Here is a 27,953-nt window from a genome sequence, read left to right on the forward strand (position 1 = left end):
GTATCTATATCCTGACTGCTGTTTTAACAGTTTAAAACACTGTTGATTTGGATTCGTTTATTTTTCCAACCTGTGTTAATATATCTATATATCTATATATTTAAATAAAAGGGAAACTTCAAAGAACAATGCGAGGCTCTGCGATTCTCAGTTGCAACCGGAGCGACCTACAGTTGTGGTTCTCATGGCAACTGGATAAAGCATGGACAGCAATCAGGCAGTTTTTACTGGAGGAGAGGGAAGAAAGGGGTTCATCATTCCTCTGGAGGCTGCCAGTGCTTGTCAGCAAATACCCCCTGCACTGTGGGTCCCTGCCTTCCCCCCCTTCCTCCTTTCAGCTGGGCTTGCTTTCACTTTTCATAGCTCAGCTGGGAGGCAAAATGATTTACAGCAGGGCCCACAAACTTCATTCATTAACACTGCGTGTCTATGTGTATTTGTGGTGGAACACGGGAGGCAGTTCATACATCATGCGAAATATTCATATCGATTTTTAATTGCATTTTTATTGCTTCTTTTATTTTCTTGTTTTGTATTTTATTGTATGGAATTGTATGCAATAAAATACTATAGCAGGGTGGCGGGGTGAACATACTTTTGGCCGAATTCCTTTGTGGGGACCATGCTAGTAGTGGGTGGGGCCAGAGACAAAAAATGGGAGGAGCAACTGATGTGACTAATCACAGAATCATAGAGCTGGAAAGAACCACAAGGATCATTTAGTCCAACCTCCTGCAATGCAGGAATATTTTTGCCCAACATGGGGGCTCGAACCCTGCCAATTAAGTCTTGTGTTCTGCCAACTGAGCTATCCTTCACTGCTTGGTGCAGTTTGCTGCATTCTCCCTCCCCCTCTTTTTTTTTAAGAACCGGTGTACAGCTTCCGGATCATGTGGCCAGCATGACTAACCAGAGCAGCGCACGGAAACGCCGTTTTCCTTCCCGCCAGAGCGGTACCTATTTATCTACTTGCACTTTGACGTGCTTTCGAACTGCTAGGTTGGCAGGAGCAGGGACTGAGCAACGGGAGCTCACCCCGTCACGGGGATTCGAACCGCCAACCTTCTGATCGGCAAGTCCTAGGCTCTGTGGTTTAACCCACAGCGCCACCCGCGTCCTGTGTTTGCTGCATTTTAGCCACACAAAAGTTGGGTTTCTATCCACACACACATACACACAAGCACACACCTCTCCATGCAGACAAGCAAGAGGCGTTACTGCAGTTCAGGGACACATTCCAGCCAGGCAAAAGCACTTGAGGAAGTGCGTGGTCTGAGGAGAATCCCAGAGGCCGGACACAGAGACCTGGAAGTCCACTTTTGGCTCAAAGGAATTTTATTCAACACCACAAGACGTGTAAAACCACCCGCATCCCCAGTGAGTGAGGCAAACGAACTTCTGTATACGGTTAAGTCCAGCCGCAGCGGGTCCAAAGCTGAGGTGAAAACAAGAAAGGAAGGAATGAGGGTGGGTTGGTACTGAAATAATCTGAGGTTTTGTATTTCATTGGTTTCGTGAGCAACTGGGGAACTGGATCTGGTAAGTAGATACCAAAAAGCAAAATTGCCTGTCGGTGACTCCCGGCGTCTGTTACGAGATCAGGAGTGCCCTGGAGGCTTGTTGTACAATCCTTTTTCTGCTGGGCATTGTATGCAAATCTCCCCTCCTCTGCCTTTTCCAGCCTAACCATGGTGCAGCGTTAAACGTGTACTGACACAAATGTTTTGAGCCTCGTCTAGTAGCCATTGATTGCTTCATCCTTCATGAATTTGTCTGATCCTCTTTCACAACCACTCTGAGTCACTGCCCATCATCGCTACTTCCTGTGTGAGCGAAACGCACCATTTATGCAAAAGCCCTTTCTTTTGCCTGAAGCTTGCGAGATTCAGCTTCAGTTGATGAGCCCGGGTTCCGGCAGTATTGAGAGATGGAGAAAAACCGTTCTGCCCCCGTGCTCTTCATAACTTCGAACACTTCTGCCGACTGAGCTCCGGCCCTTTTGCTATGGCCCTCCTGGTTTCCCCTGCGTGAACTTGAGGCTGTGACCCAGAGACCCTGGAGAAGAATTCACAAAGCAACCCTGCATTCCAGGGGCAGGCTGATATTGCTGAGCCACAGACGTTCGCCTGCAAGCTGGGGAAGGGCTGTAGCTCAGTGACAGCACAGCTGCCCTGCATGCAGAAGGTCCCAGGTTCAGACCCCAGCTTCTCCAGGCCAGGGCTACGATTGTCTCCTGCCTGAAACCCTGGAAAGCCAGAGCCAGCCAGTGAGCTAGCTTGGCCGGTTGTCTGACTCTGAATGAGGCATCTTCCTTTGGGTGGCACTGAACTAAGTTCCACTCAAGAGTAGCGCCATTAAAATTAATGAACATGAGCAAATTGGGTCTACTAATTCCCATTCTAGACAGCATCTTAAAAAGCAGAGACATCACCTTGCCAACAAAGGTCTGTATAGTTAAAGCTATGGTTTTCCCAGTAGTGATGTATGGAAGTGAGAGCTGGACCATCAAGAAGGCTGATCGCCGAAGAATTTATGCTTTTGAATTATGGTGCTGGAGGAGACTCTTGAGAGTCCCATGGACTGCAAGAAGATCAAACCTCTCCATTTTTAAGGAAATCAGCCCTGAGTGCTTTTGGTGTGAAAAAGAAATACAGTTGCATCTTGGATGTCGAAAGGACTCCATTCCGGAAGTCCGTTCAACTTCCAAAACGTTCGGAAACCAAGGCGTGGCTTCCAATTGGCTGCAGGAAGCTCCTGGGTTTGTGGTGTTTGGGAGCCAAAACGTTCAAGTTGCAAGGCGTTAAGCTTCCAAGGCATGACTGTAATGACATTTGGGTTTGAAGGCTGAAGAGAATGTTTACTTATAAAAAGTAGTTGTGCTGAGTGTTATATTGGAGCAGATGAGTTGAATATTGTTTATATATAGCTGACAGATGAAGAACCAGAAGTGCTTTAGTATCTTAACCTTATTTATTTATTTTCTCTGTATTTTAATCCTTCTCTCTCTCTCTCTCTCTCTCTCTCTCTCTCTCTCTCTCTCTCTCTCTCTCTCTCTTTTCCCCTTCTTTTCCTCTGGATCTATATTTTAATTTTACCTAGATCAGCGTATTTGTTTAGCCAAAAAACATGTTTGATCATCATCTTTGTATCTCTCTTTATAAAATCTAATAAAATTTATTCCAAGGGGAAAAAAGTGAGCTAGAAGCCAACCCTGATCTATAGGATCAGGGACATTTCTTTACTATTAGGCACTCTAAGGTTTGACTCATACCACAGGGAGATGGTGATTTTAGGATGGTAGGGAAGTTAAATATGTATTTGGGTTGGGGACAGGATGGCTTATCTTACCCAAGGAGTTTGAGGTCAAAATGCTTGGAATTCACAGGCACCTGAAAGAGAGAAAGAGAGAAGGCCAATGAGGATTAGTACACAAACGTTTGCAAAGTTAGTTGTGACTCCGGTCTTTGGAATCCAGAAGTGAATTTTGAGTCTGCAGGGCAGAGCGAGGGATGGGAATGTGAAGTTGTTTTCATAGCCGGGTGTGTCACGGACAAGAAATCTTGCTCTCCTCTAACTCTGGGATGTTGTAGCTGAGCTATAATGACAAAATATCGCTTTGCTTAGGGCAAGTGTGGGGTACACAATCTTGATTTTGGGGTGCTTCGGAAACAGCCTCTGTAGAAAGGAGCAGTCACATCTGACTAAGGTTGACTAGGTGCCCTACATTGCAAAGGACTGTCCGCTGTTTGAAACAGTCCTCCATCGGAAGAGCTCTCCAGTCCAAATCTAGTTTGGAGGTGCAAAAGAAAGAAGCATGGGGAGGGGTCTTGGAAGTTGCCCATCGGCTGTTACCACCTGGGCAACAGACTGAGTGGTCTTCCCCACCGTGGCGAGAGACATGTTGTACAGTACTGCTATCTAAATCCTAATAATTATTTCCAAGTTTGCATCAATCCATATTCAGTGGTACCTTGGTTCTCAAATGCCTTGGTACTCAAACGCCTTGGTTCTCAAACGCCGAAAACCCGGAAGTAAGTGTTCCGGTTTCCGAACATTTTTCTTTTTTTTTAATAAGATTTTTATTAAGATTTTTACATTACAAAAAAGGGATAAAACAAACAAAAAAATAAAAAATAAAAAATACAGCCATTATTTTTCGTTTACTTGTTTCTTGGACCCCCTCATACCTCTCTTTTTTGTATTCCAATTCAATTTATTAGCTCAGCAATTTGTTTCCCTCTTTATCCTACCCAAATCTTTATTCTTAAATTTTTATGATCTTGAAATTTTACTTCTATAAACCCATTTTTTCATATTCTTTTAACCCATTACAGCTAGAAACCTCTTAATTTTAATCCAACATTATTCTAAAGTTCGTTAATTTTACAATGTCTCTGTAAATAATCTTTAAATTTCTTCCAATCTTCTTCCACTGACTCTTCCCCCCGGTTTCCGAACATTTTTCAGAAGCCGAACGTCCGATGCAGCTGTCGGCTATTGTTTGCAGGGCACCTGCACCAATCAGAAGCTGCGCCTTGGTTTTCGAACATTTCAGAAGTCAAACGGACTTCCAGAACGGATTAAGTTAGGCGCTTTTTTAAAAAACTATTTATTTTGCGTTTTTGTTTTTGATTCTTTTTCGTTTAATTTGTTTTTGCCACTGTGTGGAGCCCAGTTCAGCTACTTATTGATTGCGTGACTGCAGAAATGGATTTAAAAAAACCCCGCCCAAACAATGACTATCGTTTAATTTTAATTTTTATCATCTACAATACTGTCTTATTTATTTTGTAGTACAGTACATTGATTATTGCTTTCATTTTATGGATCAACGGTCTCGTTAGATAGTAAAATAGTTAAATTGTTAAATTGCTGGTTTTGGGGGGCTATTTTTAAAAGCCCAGAACGGTTTAATCGGTTTTGCATTGCTTTCTATGGGAAAGCGCGCCTTGGTTTAGGAACGCTTTGGTTTTGGAACGGACTTCCGGAACGGATTAAGTTTGAGAACCAAGGTGTATAAGTACCACTGTATAAGTGAACCTACCTGTGTTTTCTTTTGTCCTCTCTTTGGGGTGATGCATTTGTGGCCACCCTCCATCTGAGAGATGCTAAAAGCGGAAAAGTTGCAACAACAGGTAAACCACCACCCAGTTCACTAGTAATACCTACCTTGGGTCCTGGGTATAAGCAGGAATTCGTTCATGTCAAGGCAGGAAGCTTTGCCTTTGAAATCAGAAATACAGCCCTCAGCAGGGTGGAGGACTCGGGCTGGGGAGAAAGGACGAGCGCAGCTCAGATGCAAGGACATTTCAATTCCAAGATTCGTTACCCTAACCCATGGGTAGGCAAACGAAGGCCCGGGGGCCAGATTTGGCCCAATCGCCTTCTAAATCCGGCCCGCGGACAGTCCAGGAATCAGCGTGTTTTTACATGAGTGGAATGTGTGCTTTTATTTAAAATGCATCTCTGGGTTAGACTTGTCTGAAAGATCAGCGAGCCTCTTCAGCAAAGGATCAACGGTGTCTCTACAAATGTCAGCATAAAAAGGACATCTAAAAAATACCGTATTTTTCGCTCCATAAGACACACTTTTTTCCTCCTAAAAAGTAAGGTGAAATGTGTGTGCGTCTTATGGAGCGAATGCAGGCAGGAGGCTCTTGCTGGAGCCGGGCTCTCTTTAAAGAGAGCTTGTGTGCGGCTCTTGCTGGATTTTCCGCAAGGTGGGAGAAGGGACTGACGGGCTGCCCTCTGTCCTTTCCCCCACCTCCCGGAAAAGCCAGCAAGAGCCGCTGCCAGGCTCTGCTCAGCAATCCCTTGTAAGGGCTCCCTTTCGTCCCTCATCCCGCTTTGCTGGGAAGTCAGCAGAAGAGGCGCTGTGCAGCTATCGCTCTTGCTCTGCTGGCTTCTCGGCGAAATGGGAGGAGGGACGGAAGGGTTTAAAGCAAGAAAGGCATGAGCCGCTTATATGCTCTGCGCAGAATTTCCCCCCTTGCTTTCCCCCTCTAAAAACTAGGTGCATCTTATGGTCAGGTGCGTCTTATGGAGCGAAAAATACGGGGTGTGTTTGGGGCTTCCTATTTCCCCTAATGGGCAGGCGCAAAGTCTCTGTGCGTACAGGACTCTTCTATAGGAGACTTCCAGAACCGGTGAGAGCAAGGCTGAACATCTAGCAAGAGTAAAAGCCCTTCTTGCGTTTCTGGATGCGAGGATATAGAGATATGTTGCTGGAGTGGCTATGTATCTCCCATTTTCTATGTTTTTATAATCAGGGACTCTCATCTCTGGGTTATTTGTAGGGCATAGGAATTTGTTCATTTCTCCCCCCCCCAAAAAAAATATAGTCCAGCCCCCCACAAGGTCTGAGGGACAGTGGACCTGCTGAAAAAGTTTGCTGACCCCAGCTCTAACCCAATTAAGCTCCCCAGTTCAGACATCTGTGGATGAGGGACTCACAATACAGAAGGATCCTCTGGTAGTCTCGATCTGTTTCCTGGACAATGATAGAGTCGGGGCACTTGCCAGAGAACAGCTCTGTCCTCATGTGAGGGCGGCCTGGAGTGGGGAAGTCGGAGAGAAAGAAACATGTTTATAGGTCAAGAGAGATGGGAGCTGCAGGTTGAGGCTGCAGGCTGATGCACAGATTTCCATGGTGCAGCCTTCCCAGGACTATACCACTTCAGAACGCAGGTGAGAAAAATAACCTATTTACTCAAGTCGAGGTACATACCAAACAAATTCAAGCAACTGAATGTAGAGGTAAATTGAGGGTGGCGCTGTGGGTTCAACAACAGAGCCTAGGACTTGCTGATCAGAAGGTTGGTGGTTCGAATCCTCGCGACAGGGTGAGCTCCCATTGCTCGGTCCCTGCTCCTGCCAACCTAGCAGTTTGAAAGCACGTCAAAGTGCAAGCAGATAAATAGGTACCACTCTGGCGGGAAAGTAAACGGCATTTCCGTGCGATGCTCTGGTTCGCCAGAAGCGGCTTAGTCATGCTGACCACATGACCTGGAAGCTGTACGCTGGCTCCCTCGGCCAATAAAGCGAGATGAGCACCGCAACCCCAGAGTCGGCCACGAATGCACCTAATGGTCAGGGGTCCCTTTACCTTTATCAATATCCTGGAAGCCCAACTCATGTTAAGATAGTTCACTTTGCAGGGAGGCAGAGCACGTAGACAGTGAAGCAGGACTGCTCAGTATGGCTGCACACCCTAGTTCCCTGTGGGTAACTGGGGCATGCAGCCAAATGCAGCAGGATTTAATGCCACCCAGGCCTAGTAAAGGTAAAGGCTCTGCTAGTTCATCTTTCATCTCAGTCATCTATTACGTACACTGATTTTACATATGTTAACGGGGTTGTGGCCCCTCCAGCCCAAGTCAAGAGTTGGAACTACAGTGGTAAAGGTAAAGGTAAAGGGACCCCTGGCCATTAGGTCCAGTCGTGGATGACTCTGGGGTTGCGGCGCTCATCTCGCTTTACTGGCTGAGGGAGCCGGCGTACATCTTCTGGGTCATGTGGCCAGCATGACTAAGCCGCTTCTGGTGAACCAGAACAGCGCACGGAAACGCCGTTTACCTTCCCGCCAGAGCGGTACCTATTTATCTACTTGTACTTTGATGTGCTTTCGAACTGCTAGGTTGGCAGGAGCAGGGACCGAGCAACGGGAGCTCACCTCGTCGCAGGGATTCGAACCACCGACCTGATCGGCAAGTCCTAGGCTCAGTGGTTTAACCCACAGTGCCACCCAAATGCAGCAGGATTTAATGCCACCTCAGTCCCAGTAGGACTATACAAAAGCGGGAAACCTTGGGCACAGGGTTCAAACATGGTATTGGGATATACCCAACGTTCAAAACTCCCATTGTTCTAGGTGCATTTTGGATGGAGAATTTCATTAGTGCGAGCAGTTTCTGAGCTCTGGGTGTGGTACTGTGCCTATTAAAACTGCAGAGTGGAAGGAAAGGAGGACCTTTTCCTGCCTCCCCACGTCCAGCTACTCTCTGCAGACTGGAGAAGAGACCCTCTTAAGAATATTAGGGGGGTGGGCAGGGGAAGGACTAGACCATGTGAAAATGAATAGAATATTTTAGCGCAGTCCACTCATTTTCAGCTTTGTATTCTTGTTATAAAAAAAGTGTGCCTAGACATTCCGTTGCTGCGCTCATAACCTAGGTTTAAGGTGCCATTTAGCTCCTAGCTTTCATTTCTCATTTGCTAACAAAGGCTATACCATGCTATTTTTCTGAACTGGGGCTGGCCCGAGACATTTTGCTGCAGGAGGAGGACAAGATGACATTCTCCTCCCATTTCCACACAGAGAAGCTGGCTGGATTTGCGGATTAATCTTAGGTCAACACGGGCAGTGTCTAAACAAAGTTTACCAAACAAACAACTAGTTTTGTTGAGATTGTTGCTACCAAAAACACTTTGTAGACTGGAGCAACTCCCCCCCCCCCGAAACATGGGAGGTTGGGGAGCAGCATCTATTTCTAATACAGTTCGTTTAAACTACATTTGATATTTGTCTGGCAGTGCAGTATATCTACACAAAAAATGCACCTATGCTGGATGCATTCAAACACTTCCATTAGATGCAACCCTGGGCTCAAAGAAGAAACCAAAGGGCACTGTGTGCCACTTGGGAGGAGGGTTACTTGACTTGTGTAAGTTGGAGAACAAAGAGCATCAAAGTGGGGCTGCTGTGGTCTCTGTGGGACAGAAACCAAAACCTCTCCACCCACTGTATTTTTCACTCTATAAGACGCACCAGACCACAAGACGCACCTAGTTTTTGGAGGAGGAAAACAAGAAAGAAAAAATTCTGAATCTCAGAAGCCCGAACAGCAAGAGGGATCGCTGCGCAGTGAAAGCAGCGATCCCTCTTGCTGTTCTGGCTTCTGGGATAGCTGCGCAGCCTGCATTCGCTCCATAAGACGCACACACATTTCCCCTTACTTTTTAGGAGGGAAAAAGTGAGTCTTATAGAGCAAAAAATACGGTAATTGAAATGTGGATTTCTGCTCTTACTGCTTCAGCTCCTGGTCTCTGCTAGCTGACAAGTGAATGTTTTATATTCAGAGGGCGGTTGTAATAAGTTCTCCTTCCACTGTAGAATTTTCTTAAGAGTTTAACTTAATCCCTGTGAACAGGAACGTTACCACCTTCAAAACACAAAAGCACTTGAACAGCAAATAATAAAAAGGACTACTTCGGAAAAACAACAACACGGGCAGTGTCTTCAGCGGCTCCTGAGATATGCAGTCGGCAGGCCACGTGACACTCGCAGTCCGGCCCCCTAAACACCTTGCTGCTGCTTCTCCCTGCCTGCAACGCTCCTCCCTCTGCCTGCTGAGAGGGCCAGTCCTGTTCTGAGCTCAGCTTTGAGAGTGGGCTTATCAAAGGGGCCATTAGAAAAGGAAGTTCTGCCTTACCTTCTGTAGCCAGGTCAGCACTCTGCTCCTTAAGTAAGTAAATCCATGATTTGGGAACACATTGGCCTGTCTTCCTGAGAGAGGGGGAGAGAGAGATGGATAGATGGCTAAACAGCCAAATGTAATGGATTATTTGAGGTAGGTTTGGTAAGGCAGGGCGTCAGAGACAAGTGAGAGGTCTTGGGGGGGGCCTCTTAACATGTTACCTCTTAATTTATTTTTAAATCCTGCATATTTTTCAATATCACTCCAGCTGACGTAACAATACACTCAATTAAATACCAGGATTTCTCATAGCTACAACATGCATCTTTGGCAAAGTACCCATCTAGATTTTTCCTTGAAAAAAAGTGATTTGGACAGATGGAAGAAAAGGGCTATGGAAGGACAGTGATACGGCTCCCCACCCCCATCCCCCCACAGAGAAGAAGAAGAAGACGGAGAAGACGGAGAAGAAGAAGAAGAAGAAGAAGAAGAAGAAGAAGAAGAAGAAGAAGAAGAAGAAGAAGAAGAATTTACACCCTGCCCATCTGGCTGGGTTTCCCCAGCCACTCTGGGCAGCTTCCAACAAAATATTAAAATACAGTAGTCCATCAAACATTAAAACCTTCCCTAAACAGGGCTGCCTTCAGATGCCTTCTAAAAGTCTGGTAGTTGTTGTTCTCTTTGACATCTGGTGGGAGGGCGTTCGCCACTACCGAGAAGGCCCTCTGCCTGGTTCCCTGTGACTTGGCTTCTTGCAGTGAGGGAACCACCAGAAGGCCCTCGGTGCTGGACCTCAGTGTCCAGGCAGAATGATGGGGGTGGAGACGCTCCTTCAGGTATACTGGGCTGAGGCCGTTTAGGGCTTTAAAGGTCAGCACCAACAGTTTGAATTGTGCTCGGAAACGTACTGGGAGCCAATGTAGGTCTTTCAAGACCGGTGTTATGTGGCCTCGGCGGCCGCTCCCAGTCACCAGTCTGGCTGCTGCATTCTGGATTAGTTGTAGTTTCCGGGTCACCTTCAAAGGTAGCCCCACGTAGAGCGCATTGCAGTAGTCCAAGCCAGAGATAACCAGAGCATGCACCACTCTGGCGAGACAGTCTGTGGGCAGGTAGGGTCTCAGCCTGCGTACCAGATGGAGCTGGTAAACAACTGCCCTGGACACAGAATTGACCTGCGCCTCCATGGACAGCTGCGAGTACAGAATGACTCCCAGGCTGCGCACCTTCAGGGGCACAGCAGAAGGCATGTGGGTGATGCATGTCCAGAAAACATAGGCGATTAGCCAACAACAGCAAAGCCAGGCATCTCCAGAGTGGCAGTGGGGCCTTGGCAAATGCCCAATGATGCCAACTCCTGGTGTTGGTTCTTCCATTGTAAGCACCAGTGCATGGACCTGGCCTTTTTTGGTGTGACCTCCTCCCAGTATTCTTCTGCAAGGACTGGGGGTGTCTACTGTTATTTTAAAACTTAGGGTGCACACACAATCGGGGAAACACACTCCACAGAAAACCAATGTCGCCTTTCAAAATTTAGGAAATATTCCCTGAGAAAATTACGCTTCATTTGAGTTCATTTGAGAAATCCCGAAGCCATTTCCTCTCATCTTGGGAAACCTTTTCCAATATTTTCTTTCACTTGCAGATCCTGCAAATCGGTCTGGCAAGTATTTGTTAAAGCAGACCTGTCAAAAGAGAATCTACTGTGTATCAGTAGGTATTTACCATTTGGGAGGAATAGCCCTGACTAGCCAGGAAACAATAGCCAGCAAACATTCTCAGGTACCTTGACAGACAGGAGATGAGTTACACACGCAAATTTCTGTTGTAGACCCACCTCCTTCTGTGATGCTTGTGTGATGCTTTTGGCTGGTTTTTGGCTAAGAGATTGGGCAATTTCTAAAGCCTTTAAAAGTTCTTGTACATCTTGTTCTGGGTCCTTGCCTCCTTTCAAAGCGGGGCCGAGGCACTGTTGCAACAGAAAAATAAATATCTTCCTTGCTCAGACTGGTTCCTGCTTCCATCCATTTCTCTCTGACTGATAACGGACTTAGGTAAAGGTAAAGGGACCCCTGACCATTAGGTCCAGGCGTGGCCGACTCTGGGGTTGCAGCACTCATCTCGCTTTATTGGCCGAGGGAGCCGGCGTACAGCTTCCGGGTCATGTGGCCAGCAGGACTAAGCCGCTTCTGGCGAACCAGAGCAGCGCACGGAAATGCTGTTTACCTTCCTGCCGGAGTGGTACCTATTTATCTACTTGCACTTTGATGTGCTTTCGAACTGCTAGGTTGGCAGGAGCAGGGACCGAGCAACGGGATTCGATTCTCTGAGCGATAACGGACCTAGGGGACACTGAATCCTTTGAGGGGAGTTGGAGTGTAAAAGCCAACTCCAATTTTTTCTACAACACTACCAGCTTGGGGGATCCTCTCCTACAAAATCTCTGAACTCCCCCTCCCCTCAAGGTATCCACGGAGCAGGTGGGGAGTCCTACGTAGAGAGTCCCATTTGGATCTTTTGCCTTGTCGAAACATCTCGAGTCCTGTGCTCTGCACATGCTCGAGAAACAGTCTTAGAATCATAGAATCATAGAATCATAGAGTTGGAAGAGACCACAAGGGCCATCGAGTCCAACCCCCCTGCCAAGCAGGAAACACCATCAGAGCACTCCTGACATATGGTTGTCAAGCCTCTGCTTAAAGACCTCCAAAGTAGGAGACTCCACCACACTCCTTGGCAGCAAATTCCACTGTCAAACAGCTCTTACTGTCAGGAAGTTCTTCCTAATGTTTAGGTGGAATCTTCTTTCTTGTAGTTTGGATCCATTGCTCCGTGTCCGCTTCTCTGGAGCAGCAGAAAACAACCTTTCTCCCTCCTCTATGTGACATCCTTTTATATATTTGAACATGGCTATCATATCACCCCTTAACCTCCTCTTCTCCAGGCTAAACATGCCCAGCTCCCTTAGCCGTTCCTCATAAGGCATCGTTTCCAGGCCTTTGACCATTTTGGTTGCCCTCCTCTGGACACGTTCCAGTTTGTCAGTGTCCTTCTTGAACTGTGGTGCCCAGAACTGGACACAGTACTCCAGGTGAGGTCTGACCAGAGCAGAATACAGTGGCACTATTACTTCCCATGATCTAGATGCTATACTCCTATTGATGCAGCCCAGAATTGCATTGGCTTTCTTAGCTGCCGCATCACACTGTTGGCTCATGTCAAGTTTGTGGTCAACCAAGACTCCTAGATCCTTTTCACATGTACTGCTCTCAAGCCAGGTGTCCCCCATCTTGTATTTGTGCCTCTTCTTTGTTATTTCCCTACATCGGCCCTGGAGAGCCTTTGCTCAGCCTGGGTTTCCTGGGGAAGTAGTGTGTTTTGCGGGGAAAGGGCCAAAGGGGAAAAGGAACTCACAGTCGGATGGCAGCTTCCAGTTGCAACCGCTCTGGGCTGCTGGTTTGTGTCATGCTGAAGATGCTGCTGTCAGTGCTGGCGAACGTCTCCAGTGAGGAAGGTGATGCCGCGGCTGCTGCAATGAAGAACCACCTGCCAATATACTGCAAAGGGGAGAACCGAGTCACACCTGGGGACAAAGCAGGGCCAGCACACCCATGAGGCAAGGTGAGGCAGCTGCCTCAGGTGGCAGGAGCCACAGGAGCAGCAGATTCAGCCTCAAAGAAATGCGTCACCTGCTTCTTCTGGAGGGCCATGACCTTTAATTCTCACTTCACCCATTGGATAAGGTTGGTTTGAGTCCCACACCTTGTTTTCAGTACAGTGGTACCTCGGGTTACAGGCGCTTTAGGTTACAGACGCTTCAGGTTACAGACTCCGCTAACCCACAAATAATGCCTTGGGTTAAGAACTTTGCTTAAGGATGAGAATAGAAATCATGCGATGGTGGCAGCAGGAGGCCCCATTAGCTAAAGTGGTACCTCAGGTTAAGAACAGTTTCAGGTTAAGAACAGACCTCCAGAACGAATTAAGTTCAATAATAATAATAATAATAATAATAATAGTAATAGTAATAATTTATTATTTATACCCCACCCATCTGGTTGGGCTTCCCCAGCCACTCTGGGCGGCTTCAAAAAAAATATTAAAATACTGTAATATATCAAACATTAAAAGCTTCCCTAAACAGGGCTGCCTTCAGATGTTCTTAATCCGAGGTACCATTGTATAGATCTTTACTTTTCCCTTGTTCCCAAAGTAGAAATTAATTTCTCCCTTTTTCCTGGTGTAGACCTTCACTCATCCCTTCTTCCCTGGCTGCAGGTGGGGCCACATTTTGTGGTTCGCCTCAGATGTCTTGGCCTTGGGCCAAACTACATGTTACATGCAAAAACTGTGTCTTTTAACTTGGATGGCTCTTTCCCAAGGTATTCCCAACCTTCTTTGGCCCAGGGCACATTTCAAAACCTGATAATGTATAACGAGCACCACAAAATACCCATTTCACAGAAGAAGAAAATGGTGATGCTAAGAACCCCCACCTACATGGCCATGGCCACTGTTAGTCCTACTCAGAGGAGAGCCATTAAAATAGGGTTGCCATATTTCAAAAAGTGAAAATCTGGATACAAAAGTTGTTGAGCTCCCCACCCCCCAATGACGTTTTTTAGCTATTTTTTTAAAAGGAAATTTGGCAAAAAAATCAACACTTCTGAGATGGGTTGCTATACGCCTGGTTCTTCCCGAACATTTTACTGATTTTCAGAAATTCCGTCTGGACAAATCTCAGATATGTGCGGGAAATTCTGGACATATGACAGCCTTACATTAAAATTAATGGCTATGCCTAACTTAGGCACATTAATTTTAATGGGTCTACTCTGAGTAAAAGTTAGTTGGCTATAAATCATAAATGCAGGAAACAGCCACTTAGCAAACAAACCTCCAAAGGCCCCCCCCAAAAAAAAACCTGATTAAAATAATAAAAAAGGAGGAGGACAGGGGGTGGATTTAAACATGACACTCATTGATGTATGTGTGTACAGAATGAGGTCTGCTTGCACAATGAGACTTTCTCCCCCTTTCCACCTCCTGCGAGACCCCTGAACCCAGTGGCAGGTCTCAACTTTCAGCAGCAATGCCTAAATTCACCCCCCCATCCTACACAATAGTTGCAGTGCCCGAGGCTCTGCACCAGCACAACCAAAGCTGATGCACTCCCTTAAATCCGCCTCTGATAAACCTCCTCTGGGTCTCCCCCAGGGGCAGGAGTTGTGCCCTGCTTGTGTGCTTCCCAGGTGGCACCAATGAGAAACAAGAAGGCACAGACTAGATCAGGGAACGGGATCCTGCGTGGCTCTCCAGATGTAGCTGGACTACAGCTCCCATCATCCCTCACCATTGGCCTTGCTGGCTGGGGCTGATGGGAGTTGGGAGTCGGAACAGCACCCACAGTTTCCCCATCCCTTGACTAGATGGATCTTTTATCCGTTCCAGCGTGCTTTCCCTCAGGTTCTTAATTTTCATTTGTATACTTTGCTTTCATTGTTCAAAAATAATGCAACTAGGCAAATAATGCTACTAGGCAAATAATGCTACTAGGGGGGGGGCAATAAAAAAATACAGTGGTACCTTGGTTCTTGAACATGATCCATTCTGGAAGTCCATTCAACTCCCGAAACGTTCAAAAACCAAAGCGCGGCTTCCGATTGGCATAAGAGCCCTGGAAACAATAGCTGATAGCCGCATCAGACCTTTGGGTTCTGAAAAATGTTTGAAAACCGGAACACACACTTCCAGGTTTTCAGCATTCTGGAGCCGAAATGTTCGAGTACCAAGGCATTCGAGAACCAAGATTCCACTGTGATGGAAAAATAATAGTAGGATCAATAGTGATAATAATAATGTGCATTTTGTCTCCCCACCCCCCAAATGCTGGATGAAGGTCTCCTTGTTCTTCAAGGGTTCTACCTGCTTGAACACAGAAGCATTTATATAATAATAATAATAATAATAATAATAATAATAATAATAATAATAATAATAATAATTTATTATCTGGCTTAGTTTCCCCAGCCACTCTGAGCGGCTCCCAATCGAGTGTTAAAAACAATACAGCATTAAATATTAAAAACTTCCCTAAACAGGGCTGCCTTCAGATGTCTTTTAAAAATAGGATAGCTGCTTATTTCCTTCACATCTGAAGGGAGGGCGTTCCACAGGGCGGGCGCCACCACTGAGAAGGCCCTCTGTCTGGTTCCCTGTAACCTCACTTCTCGCAATGAGGGAACCGCCAGAAGGCCCTCGGAGCTGGACCTCAGTGTCCGGGCTGAACGATGGGGGTGGAGACGCTCCTTCAGGACGTTTAAGAGGCTTCCACCTGCTGTCAACCCCAGCTGCCCTCCATCGGCTTCAACTACCTGATCTCGGTTCAGCTCACTGGCATGCAGCTTCGCGGGACCCTCACACAAGGAGAGAGCATCCACAAGGACCCCGTAGAGGTAGAAGAGATAGCACCACAGACCCTCCATTGCAGGAATGGCAGGCAATTCACTTGGAGAATCCACCTCTGCAAAGAACATCCTGCAAGGCTCACCTTTGCCCCCTGCCTGTTAAATGTTTAGCTCTCTGGGGTCTAGAGTCCAGCCAGGGCTGCCCTGTGCCTCACAGCAGAGGCAGAGATTGAAATCCAGAAAGACCCTACCAAGCATAACCGGGGGCCCTGAGAGCAAACAAAGGAAGCAGTGTTTCTGATGATGGGGATGTTATTGCGGGAAAACAGAGATAATCATTACCCGATGGAATGCCTCTTCCCATATCTCCCTTTGTGTGGTCCCAACAGCAGGGGTGGCCTGTTGCAGGGTGAAGCAGGAGAAGGTCTCCTCTGTGGTAGCCCCCCATTTGTGGAACTCCCTCTTTCCCTGACTTTTTTTTTTTTTAGATGGCAGCTTAAACACATATTTTCACATAGCAGTTTGGGAATAGGTCTGTAAGTGGGCATAGGAATTCAAATGCTCGCTGCTGATTTCTTGTCTTGGTCCGATGAGGATTAATTAATTGTTTCATTTATTTATACTGTGTTTACTACTCTGAAGAGTAGTCTATAATTATAGCCAAGTAAGCACATATTTGATATCAAATAGGGATTTTCTCTAGATTGATTTGGCCACTCCAGTGACCCTGTTAAATTTCATTGATTTGAAAGGGAGGTTGGTTTTCTCCTGCTGTGTGCGGTTCGATCCACAAATATAGCTGGCCAGTTAATATCAGGTGCATTTTAGCTTGTCTTCCCCTAACTGCCTGTGGGACACGGGTGGCGCTGTGCGTTAAACCACAGAGCCTAGGACTTGCAGATCAGAAGGCCGGCAGTTCGAATCCCCACGACGGGGTGGGCTCCCGTTGCTCGGTCCCTGCTCCTGCCCACCTAGCAGTTCGAAAGCACGTCAAAGTGCAAGTAGATAAATAGGTACCGCTCCTGCGGCAAGGTAAACGGCGTTTCCGTGCGCTGCTCTGGTTCACCAGAAGCGGCTTAGTCATGTTAGCCACATGACCCGGAAGCTGTACGCCGGCTCCCTCGGCCAATAAAGCAAGATGAGTGCCGCAACCCCAGAGTCGGCCACGACTGGACCTAATGGTCAGGGGTCCCTTTACCTTTACCTTTACCTTTTACCCCTGCGTGCCTGCTCAGTTTCGGAGCTCACGAATCCTCTGCCTTCCAAGCACCCTTGTCCTTCTGCTCTTTTTTTTGCCAACCGTACAGTATAATTAATATGCCCCGAGGGTTCCTATGCATTAAGCACAATAAGCGATGAGACCAACAAATGTGAATAATGTAATGGACTCCAAAGAACAAACATGTAAAAAAATGACTGAATCATAACACTGCAGAACAACCAGCTATAGATCCTTTTCAACCTTACATCTTTTTCAAATATGTCCTAGTCAGTCCTAAGTTCCTGAGAAATGTTTTCCCAACAGTCTCCTTTGGGGAATGTGTCCATATAATTCCTCTGATAAGAATTCTGTTAGCTAAGCTATTTTTTCTCTGGAAAGTTTTAAAACTCCTCCTGAATGTTAATAATGGGGCAGCCAGATACATTTCATCAGAAAGGGTATTCCACAAATAGGGAAAGGTCACCATCAACCGGGAATATATATGGTCCTATTAGAGGTACAGTGGTACCTCGGGTTACATACGCTTCAGGTTACAGACTCCGCTAACCCAGAAATAGTGCTTCAGGTTAAGAACTTTGCTTCAGGATGAGAACAGAAATCGTGCTCCGGTGGCGCGGCAGCAGCAGGAGGCCCCATTAGCTAAAGTGGTCCTTCAGGTTAAGAACAGTTTCAGGTTAAGTACAGACCTCCGGAACGAATTAAGTACTTAACACGAGGTACTACTGTACAGTCATACCTCGGGTTAAATATGCTTCAGGCTGAGCGTTTTCAGATTACGCTCTGCGGCAACCCGGGAGTAACGGAGTGCGATACTTCCAGGTTTCGCCACTCGTGCATGCACAGATGCTCTAAATGACGTCATGCGCATGCGCGGAAGCGGCAAAACACCGCACGCGCAGACGCGCCGTCGCGTCTTAAGTTCTATTCAGGATGCGAACGGGGTTAAAGGACGGATCCCGTTTGCATCCTGAGGTACCACTGTATATTGTTCTGCAATACAAAGATGGCTCAATATATTATGCTGCCTGAGGCAAAGGACAAGACGATGCCTGTCCCTTCATGTACAAAGTTAGAAACACGGCAACATCCTCCACAGCACTTGAGGGTAGCAGACAAGCTTAGTGCAGGCTACATTACACATACAGATGTATTACAATATGCAGCTGCTTCCTGCATCTGCTGCCTCAGGGCCTAATGAGTTTCAGGCTGTAAACTGAGGGTACATATTGACTCAGTGTATCATGACATGAGAACAGCTCAGCCAATAGCAAGGGTGGGTGGATTTAAAATGTGATTGACAGGCAACACCCACGCCTTGCTGTGGGAAACAGTGTAGACCGGATTGCATAGGCAAAAACTGTGGCAGTGATTTGGAGAGAATATGGGCTGTGCCTCATAAGTTATTACTTGTTATTCAAATTAATTTATTTGGGTTTCAACCCATGTACATTTCAAATCTGAGGACAGCAAGTGTTGAAGTCAAGCCTTATTAATACACACACACACACACACACACACACACACACAGAGAGAGAAACCATGTTTACAGCTGCAAACTTTGCTCCATTCTTCAGTGATTGAGAGCAGAAAGTGGCTAAGGGCTGCCTAATAATAATAATAATAATAATAATAATATTTAATAATTATTCTTGTATTAGTTGTCCAAGGCAGGTAAGTTTCTAGGCGACTTAGGAAGTTTATGCAAAACTTTGTTTAGCCTTCAGTATGTTTCACGTACATTATATTGTAATTCTTACCACAACCCTGTAAGGTAGATCATTTTTGTCTCCATATTGCAAATGGGGTGCTGAGAGAATAGCTGTCTGTCTTAGGGGCCCCCGCCTTGAGTTGGTGGCTGATGGGAACTGAGGGATTGCTCATTTGTAGACCAGATCCCGTCATTACATGCATACATACAGACATCCTAATCTTACACGACTGGGAGAAATACCGGTGCAAATTTTCATAGCATACAAATGCGGATAATCTCATTTGTTGAAAACAGCTGTTGAAGCCTGCATGGGGGAAGGAAGAAAGAGGTGTTTTTGAAATATTTTTAATATATATATATGTAGATTTTCTTTTTAACCAAAAGTCCTGTTTAGGGGACACTGCCTCAGGCTGGGTGGGGATCCCTACACTTAAAAAAAAATAAAAATTATTTATTTAATTAAAACAGTTTTAGTGACGGTGACAACTAAATCAGTTTCAAATTTGCAATACGGCTATTAAAAACAAGGTAGGCATGCCACAACTAGCCAACTGAAGGCATGGATGCTGTCAGAAGATTTCCTCAAATGCCTGGGCACATAACCAGGTCTTCAGGAAACTGTATCCTAGAGAGGAGTTCCAAAACTGGGGCACCACCACCGAGAAGGCCCCCCCCCCAAATTGCCTCAGCTAAAGATGATGCCTCCAAGAGAGCCTCCCCTAAAGACATTCATCTTATCCCAATGACAAAGGATATTGGTGCTTTCCATTGGTTATTATGGGATAATATGCAAGTTCTGCCTGTGTGCGCGCCCCATATTTTGGACTTCCTACATTCACACACAGGAGAATTCCAATCATATCTAGGCAGAAGTAATTCCCAAGTGAATTTAACGAGGCTTGCTCCTGGGTAAATGGGATTTTGTTCAGGTCGGATACTGTTGCTAAGATACAAGGTAAACAAAAATGGCGGCGACAGGATTGGTTTTCGGGTTACAAGGGGAGCATGCCCTAAACAAACATGGCGGACAACGCAGCTTTCCCGTGCCTGTAACCAACATGGCGGGCAAACTGGCTTCACCAAAGGGTGTTTGTCCTGCGCCAACATCAAACTCCGCAGCGCGCTTCACTTCCTTTTGAGTTACCTTTCACGGCCGGGCGCTTGATGAGGCGGAATCTGCGTCATAAGGGTAACGTAATGACGTCAGAAGAGCAGGGCGCAGGCGTGAGTTTATTAAGCTCCTCCCACTTCGCTCTTTTAAGCATTTATTTGGGAGCAATAAAGCCTCCGTTCGGATACGGGGAATTGTTTTAAAGCACATCCCGACCCAAATTATGGAATGAGGGAACCAGACCCGTGAAGGCGATCATGGAGTCCGCTTGCAAGTAAAGCGAAGCAGGCACTCTTGATAGACAGCTATACGCCGGGAACGGAAGAGCGAGACGTAAATAGTCCTGTCGGGCCGTTCGCGCATGCGTTGTAGCGAGTAGCCGGGGAACGCGACGGCGCAGGAGGAAGGAGACGCTCCAGGCGCGAGGCCGGCGGCGGTTTCGTCACCAACGGCCGCTTCAGAGCTTTGTAGAGCCGGAGGGGTGCGGGGGAGGCAGAAAGGAATTTCGTGAGAAGGGACAAGAAGCGGGAAGATTCTGGTAATCCCGTAGACCGCCCCCCTCCGTTCCCTCTGGTCGCCGAGGGAAGCGGAAGTGCCGCCATCTTGGGAGAGAGGCAAGTGAGTTGCGTAGAGCTAGAAAGGGTAGAGGTATATAGAAGCTGCGGCAAAAAGCCTTCGCGTAATGGCGTTGCTTAGCCACTTGGCATCTCTGTTCTGACGGCGCCTGTATCATTACTATTATTTGCGTAAGAGTGAAAAGCCGGGTCATTAATTTAGAGACGATCGTGGCGGGGGGGGGCTCGTCTTCATTCCTTCCCCCATTCCTATCTCTATGGTGCGTCAGTGGCTCGACTTCTGGACGGTCGTTTGTTTGACCGGAAGTGTCCTTGCATTTGAGCGGAAGTAGGATTTTTGTGCTGGAATTGGCTCCCTCTCGGACGTGAAGCGGAAAGGACGGAGGGCAGGTTTGAAAAATAAATCTGTGGTTCAGCGTGTGTGTGTGTGTGTGTGTGTGTGTGTATAGAGAGAGGGGCGCGATGAGGAGGAAAAAGAAGAAGAAGGGAGGATGTTTCTGCTTCCTATGGCTGGCAAGCTCTGGGTGGTGGCACGAGGATACATAGTTGCCAGGTCTCCTGAGGACCAGATCCTGCGACCTGCATGTGTTTGGATCCTTGGGGCTGTGAGGTGAAGCAAGGGATAGTTCTGTGAGGATAGGCTCCGTTGATGTAGGTTCCGTCGCAAGCTAATGGAGAAAAGGCACTCAAGCCAGGTAGAAATCAGCCTGGTTTCTTGAACCAGGCTCCTTTCTCTGCGACGTCACACAATCCTCTGAGAAAGCCGGCCAAGAAACTTCAGATCAAGCCCTGAGATCTGACATCTCTTTTAGGTTATTGTGCTGGTGTATGTAAGCAAGGGATGACGGGGAGGGGTTCTGCTGCTGTGAGGCTTTCCCTGTACAGTAAGTGGCTGGATCACATGCTCTGCTCTTGCTTTCCTTTGCTAACTGTGATATCAGCTGGTGGCGTTCTAGGTTCCCTTTGTATATTGCCTTGTACGTGCCACAGCCCAGCACCTTTTGAAAGAAGGTGACTAGTTTGGGTTTGGCTCCCCAGCTGGTAGTTACAAGAACTCTGTAACTTTTAGGAGCAAATACTGCCAGGTTTCATGAGCCTGAAAGCAAATAAAAGTTGAAGGTAGGCATATAGGGGTGAGCAAGTACCCAATGCTTTGTAAGCTTCTTTGGGAGATGGATGAAAATGCTTAAATAAATAAAATAGCGGCTATCCATGTTCAAGTTGTAGGAGAGACTTGCCAATTTCTGTTTTGTACCCTGGAGGACAGTTAGCAGTTTTGTTATCAATCTTTGGTTGGGGGCGTTGGATAAAATTAAGTTCCTAAATTAAACTTCTACTTGTTTGTAAAATGCTGTTTTTAATGCATGTTACTTATCTTTAACCCTAATTACTTAGATTGTGAGCCTGTTGACAACAAAAACATCTCTCTTGGAAAGCTTGCTGTAACATGCTCTGAGTCCACATGATAGAATATGCATAAGTCTGATAAATAAAACAGCTCAGGGAGGTAGAGATGAAGTGAGGAAAGGTCAAAGCTCTCTTTCCAGGATCTCAGGATAAGTTAAGAGACTGTGACTTGCACTATTAATATTATTTGATTTATTACCTGCCTTTTACCATGAGATCCCAATTTAAAAGTACATTAAAACAGTTAATACAGATTACAATCATGAGAATAGGGTTGGTCCTAAAATATTTATCTTAGGTGCACATAAGGCTATGCACATAATACTGTGCAATGATCTTCATGGCTGAGCAGGGATTTGAACCTAATCCTTCCTGGAAGAGAAGGCGCAGCAGAGACTGTACTTTTTGAGAATTCTAAGGAAAAACCATCTTCCGCAGAAACTGCTGCTTGCCTTCTATCACTGTGCCATTGAGAGCGTGCTCACTTATGGCTTATGTGTGTGGTACGGAAGCTGTACTACCCAGGACAGGTTGGGGTTGTGCAGAGTTGTTAAGGCAGCAGAGAGCATTGTTGGCTGCCCACTCTCCACCTTAGAGCAGATTTATGCCACAAGGTGCCATAGGAAGGCACTGGACATAGTAAAAGATCCATCGCATCCTGGTCACTGTCTCTTCGAGCTCCTGCCGTCGGGACGGAGATACAGGACGATGAAGACAAGAACGAGCCGTCTTAAGAACAGCTTCTTCTCCAGAGCGATCTCGGCCCTGAATGGGAAGCCTGGACTTTGAAAGTCATCTAATCTTCCTTGCTGTATTATACTGTATTGTTTTAATTAGTGTTTTTATAGTTGTTTTGATTTTGTGTGGAGTGCCCTACCTGGGTGGATGGAGCAGCCAAGTAATTTCGTTGTCCCCGAGAGGGGGCAATGACAATAAAGATATTATTATTATTATTATTATTATTATTATTATTATTATTATTATTATTAGAGGGATTGTTGCTTGTGAAATGCTATGTAAATGGTACAGAAAGGAAAGCGAAAGGCTAAAGGAGTCTGAGTGGGAAACATTATCAGTCTTTGGAAACCCAAAGTTATCACCATGTTAGGCAGAACCAAGGTTGAACACCCCCAATCCTAGTCATGTTTATACAACAGTAAGGCCATTGATTTCAATGTACTTCCAGACGAATGTGCTTGGTTGCAGTCTGCATTTGCTGTTATGTTTTTTATCGTGGTCAATGGGTTTCTTACGCTTCCTCATAGGACTTCATAACATTTCTTGTTGCTTTGGATGAAGGACGGTATAGAAATTTTATAAGCATGTAAAAAGTTAGAATTTCTTCCAGGTCACCAGACAAGGAACCAAATTGATGTGTTCTTTCTTTTAGGTCACAAATGTCTAACATACTCATATGTAGACTGGTGGGTTGGTAGCATTGTGGACTCCTGTAAAGCTTGTACAGTGGTACCCTGGGTTACATACGCCTCAGGTTACATGCACATCAGGTTACAGACTCTGCTAACCCAGAAATAGTACTTCAGATTAAGAACTTTGCTTCCGGATGAGAACAGAAATTGTGCTCCGGCGGCGCGACAGCAGCAGGAGGCCCCATTAGCTAAAGTGGTGCTTCAGGTTAAGAACAGTTTCAGGTTAAGTACGGACCTCCGGAACGAATTAAGTACTTAACTTGAGGTACTACTGTACAGGTGTTAGTTGTACCCACTGCCTCCTGAAGAAGAGAGATGGACTTTCAGCACAGTCTTGTACGTGTTAACACAGTGGAACCTAGCACAGGAGGGTTAGAAACACACTGCAACTTTTGAGGGACATTTCTTCCTTTTCAGTCCCAAGGCATGCAGTAAAACAGGCTTCTTCAATGTCGGCCCTCCAGATGTTTTGAGACTACAATTCTCATCATCCCTGACCACTGGTCCTGCTAGCTGGGGATCATGGGAGTTGTAGTCCAAAAACATCTGGAGGGCCGAGGTTGAGGAAGCCTGCAATAAAACCTGAGAGTGGTTAATGCTTGTCCAGCTTGGAATTTTGCACTTTATACTTTGTATGTCGTTCCACGTGCTATTGTTGCAGAGAATGCAAGTGATGATAATGTTTTGGTAGACATGGAAACAAAATACTTAGAACGCAGAGTGCACGTACCTTTTGTTAAGCCAGTCAAGACATATGTATCAGTAATAAGTAAGCCAGTAGGGGTGAGCGGTGTCACAAAAGGAAGGGGAAAGGCAACAGAACATACAGATTCCTTGTGGTATAAACATTTGCGGACTAGAGCCCAGCTAATCAGAGCCATGAAGGGTTATCCTTGGAAAGGGAGATATGCATACGTGGGTGTACAGCCAAAAGTATTTGGTCTGACATTTTGTATGTGTGTGCAAAGCTCAAATGTAGCACAAAGTAGAGGAAGCAGAGCTTTGCTTAGAAATGCCTAGAGGCTCTACTTCTTGCTGTCTGCCAGTTAAGGGTATGCTATACAGTGGTACCTTGGGTTACATATGCTTCAGGTTACCGACTCCCCTAACCCAGAAATATTACCTCGGGTTAATAACTTTGCTTCAGGATGAAAACAGAAATCGTGCTCCGGTGGCGCGGTGGCAGCAGGAGGCCCCATTAGCTAAAGTGGTGCTTCAGGTTAAGAACAGTTTCAGGTTAAGAATGGACCTCCGAAACAAATTAAGTACTTAACCAGAGGTGCCACTGTATATATGGCAAAATAATATTGGTTCCTTGGTTCTCAAACTCCCTACCCCATGGACCACTTGAAAATTGCTGAGGGTCTTGATGGACCACTTAATGGTTGTAGCAGTTGTAATACACTGCTAGATGCTGAGAGATTTTTAATCGTATTTTTATTGCTTCTTTTATTTACATTGTCTTACAATGTGAAATCACTTTATCTTCCTTTTTTTACATATAAACTGACTATTATACATACTTAAAGCTGTACTCTTTAATGTTATATAGCCAGCATTGTTCTTTGTGGATATTTTTGTATATTACCTTTTTAAAAAAACACCCAACAGCTGAAGATCTATTCGGGAAAGCCACCCCTTCCTAAGTCTATTTTGTTTCTGCTGCCTTCACAATTGTACTTCTTTGGTTACAGTGGCCAAGAATCAGATTGCTATGTTTCCCCTTCTTGCAGGAGTAGCTAAGGAAGAATTTGAGGCGGCGTCATGGCGGAACCAGAGAACCTTGAGGTGATGGTTAAAACCTTGGACTCTCAGACAAGGACTTTCACAGTGGAAGAAGAGGTGAGAAGGCCTTAGCCGGGGTTGCAGCCAGAAGGTGGGAGGGTAGTGAGGGGTAACTACAGTGGTACCTCTTGTTACAGACGCTTCAGGTTACAGACTCCACTAACCCAGAAATTGTACCTCGGGTTAAGAACTTTGCTTCAGGATGAGAACAGAAATCGCGCGGTGGCAGCAGGAGGCCCCATTAGCTAAAGTGGTACCTCAGGTTAAGAACAGTTTCAGGTTAAGAACGGACCTCCAGAACGAATTAAGTTCTTAACCCGAGGTGGTACTGTACTAGGTTTTGGGTTCTGTCTGTTGAATCCATATATCGCTCGCTCCCCGCTAGAAAAAGCCTTGAAGCGATTCGCAATCACAATAAAAGTGCGTGGCATTTTGAAACAGAGGCAAACTCAGTCCTTCTGCATGAAAATCTGCTCAAAGTTACCCCCGACGCCCATTTAAGCTGTGACATTTAGGGGAGCAAAGTCATAGAATTGGAATCAGGTTGAGAACGGACCTCCAGAATGAATTAAGTTCTTAACCTGAGGTACCACTGTATTAAGGTGCTCTGGTGTAACTGTGGCAGGACATTTGTATCTACAGTGGTACCTCGCAAGACGAATGCCTCGCAAGACAAAAAACTCGCTAGACGAAAGGGTTTTTTGTTTTTTGAGCTGCTTCGCAAGACGATTTCCCCTATGGGCTTGCTTCGCAAGACCGAAACGTCTTGCAAGTTTGTTTCCTTTTTCTTAACACCGTTAATACAGTTGCGACTTGACTTCGAGGAGCAACTCATAGAACGCGGTGTGGTAGCCTTTTTTGAGGTTTTTAAAGACTTTGGTGATTTTTGAAGCTTTTCCAAAACTTTCCCGACACCGTGCTTCGCAAGACGAAAAAAATCGCAAGACGACAAAACTCGCGAAACGAATTAATTTCGTCTTGCGAGGCACCACTGTACTGGGTGGTGGGGTCTGGAGGGCTCATGCCTTGGAGGAACAACTAAGGATCCCTAGGCCCAGTTGCTGACCCAGATGGCAGGGGCTAGTAGGTGGGAAAACACTAGCCAGGAGGCCTCTGGAAAATTAAAAAGAGGGGTGTAGATAGTCTGGCATTGTCCAGCTGTTGTCACACATGCAGTGTGGTGAAAAATCCTGTCTCGTTCAACCCACAAGCGATGGCATCAAACTTTTTGATTAATTTTTAGCGACCCATTTCACATTGCATTCTTCCTTTCCAAAATGCCCATCTCAAGCTCAGTTCCAGTAGTTTTAATCCTGTGACAGGGCCATATCCAATGCCACAGCACTGCTGGTGCAACTGGTTTCCATGAGCACAGCAGAAGTTCTTCTGCTGTCTCCTCCAGCCCCTTGCACATCTTCATAATCAGCTGTGGGGAACCGGGGTATCCTCTGCAGCAGATTTGGGGTGTGTGTGCATATAGGGGAGAATGAGCACAAGTCCTGTTGCTCCTGTGGAACTCTACTGGTATGGCGTGGGATCATTTAGGGTAATTGAATAGGGGGGTTTTTTTGCCACTCATGTAGCAACAGTGTGCTAGTGCTGTACAGAAGTTGTATACTCTCTGGAGGGTTTGTTATTTATTTGACTAATACTGACATGGAGCAGAGGCCTAGGACTGATGAGCAGCGGGGGTAGAGGGTTGCCCTGCTACGTCTTCTCAGTGCAGTTGTTTCTGCTTTGTAGATCACAGTGAAGGAGTTTAAGGAGCACATTGCAGGTGCAGTCAGCATCCCCTCGGAAAAGCAGCGCCTCATCTATCAAGGGAGAGTCCTTCAGGATGACAAGAAGTTGAAAGAATACAGTGAGTGGAAATTCCAGTGGGGGGTTGAGGGGGGAGGGCCTGAGGAGTTCTTGCCTGGGGCGGGGAGGGGGCATGGATAAAATGTTAAGTTGTGAGGGACACTGAAAAGTGCTGGCTCCTGCCGTCCCTCCCCAGAAAAGGCCCTTGAGCGAGCTCAGCATTGAATAGGAACATTGTATAATTTCCTTGTTTCATAATTACTTCTGAGGGCTCTCATAATTGCTGGCTGACCTAATATGTGCTACTGTTAATCACACTGCGCAACCGAGCCCCATTTTTTAAAAAAAAAACACATGTAAAATTGCCTGAGGAGGCTGCAGTTTTTAAACAGCGAAGGAGGTGCTTAGGTGTTTTCCCTCTCAATACCTCCTCCCGTGCTTTGTTGTTGCTGTTGTTTTGCCTAGCAGGTTTCCATGCATGTTTTTATAAACACACATCTGAAATGTGGGCCTGGATGCGGGCAGAACAGTCTGAGAGTAGATAATGACAAGCAGAAAATGACTGGCGGAAGAGAGGGTTAGGCACCCTCCTCCACTTCTCTGCTTAAAATGCACCCAGCGAAAGTTCTTTTCATTTAAAAAAGGGAACTTTCTGAGCTTTTCCTATGTACATTTCCCCGCTATGTGCATCTTTACCCCTGAAGAGAGCTGCTTCTCAAAGAGCGTGAGTATGCCAGTCGAAGGCCCTTTTTGAAACCCAAGACCCGCTCTTTGACTCCTCAACTTTGGAGGGTTGCCGGGAGGATAAAAGGCGGTTGCCCTTGTGACAAAACCTTCACGCTTGTCCCCTCTTCCGTGCCAGATGTCGGGGGCAAAGTCATCCACCTGGTGGAGCGTGCGCCTCCTCAGACACAGTCGCCCTCCTTGGGGGGCCCTTCTGGAGCCGGCTCGTCCTCCGTCCCTCACAACGGAGCAGGCCCCCGGGTGACGGGCCCAACTGTGCACGACCGCAATGCCAACAGCTACGTCATGGTGGGAACCTTCAACTTACCAGTAAGCATTATGGACCCGCAGCCACCCACGCAAGTGAGT

The 27,953-nt window shown here is 46.3% G+C and overlaps 2 protein-coding genes across 10 annotated transcripts in view; one reads left to right on the forward strand and one right to left on the reverse strand.

Annotated features, from left to right (window-relative positions):
- Positions 1 to 1,317: 1,317 nt before the first annotated feature.
- APOM (apolipoprotein M) lies at positions 1,318 to 15,915 on the reverse strand. The gene is made up of 7 exons (XM_081183685.1): positions 15,788 to 15,915; positions 12,828 to 12,970; positions 9,432 to 9,505; positions 6,454 to 6,552; positions 5,170 to 5,268; positions 3,349 to 3,389; positions 1,318 to 1,435 (listed from the first exon to the last, which is right to left on the reverse strand). Exons 1-6 carry the CDS (start codon positions 15,896 to 15,898, stop codon positions 3,364 to 3,366), a joined length of 552 nt encoding a protein of 183 aa, XP_081039811.1. The 5' UTR covers positions 15,899 to 15,915; the 3' UTR covers positions 1,318 to 1,435; positions 3,349 to 3,363.
- A 4,030-nt stretch (positions 15,916 to 19,945) lies between these two features.
- Positions 19,946 to 27,953, forward strand: part of BAG6 (BAG cochaperone 6) — a 30,722-nt gene continuing 22,714 nt past the window's right edge. For 2 of the 9 annotated variants that reach the window (XM_081181782.1, XM_081181784.1), the window contains exons 1-4: positions 19,948 to 20,478; positions 25,010 to 25,118; positions 26,805 to 26,922; positions 27,724 to 27,914. In XM_081181782.1, the coding sequence (XP_081037908.1) occupies positions 25,041 to 25,118; positions 26,805 to 26,922; positions 27,724 to 27,914 (387 nt within the window). In that variant the 5' untranslated portion in view covers positions 19,948 to 20,478; positions 25,010 to 25,040. Of the gene's footprint in view, positions 20,487 to 20,659; positions 20,830 to 25,009; positions 25,119 to 26,804; positions 26,923 to 27,723; positions 27,948 to 27,953 lie in introns of those variants that run through there. The other 7 variants (XM_081181785.1, XM_081181781.1, XM_081181780.1 and 4 more) reach the window with 7 other exon arrangements.

This window comes from Podarcis bocagei, assembly GCF_964188305.1.
Source record: "Podarcis bocagei genome assembly, chromosome: 2".
In the NCBI taxonomy this organism is placed as follows: domain Eukaryota; kingdom Metazoa; phylum Chordata; class Lepidosauria; order Squamata; family Lacertidae; genus Podarcis; species Podarcis bocagei.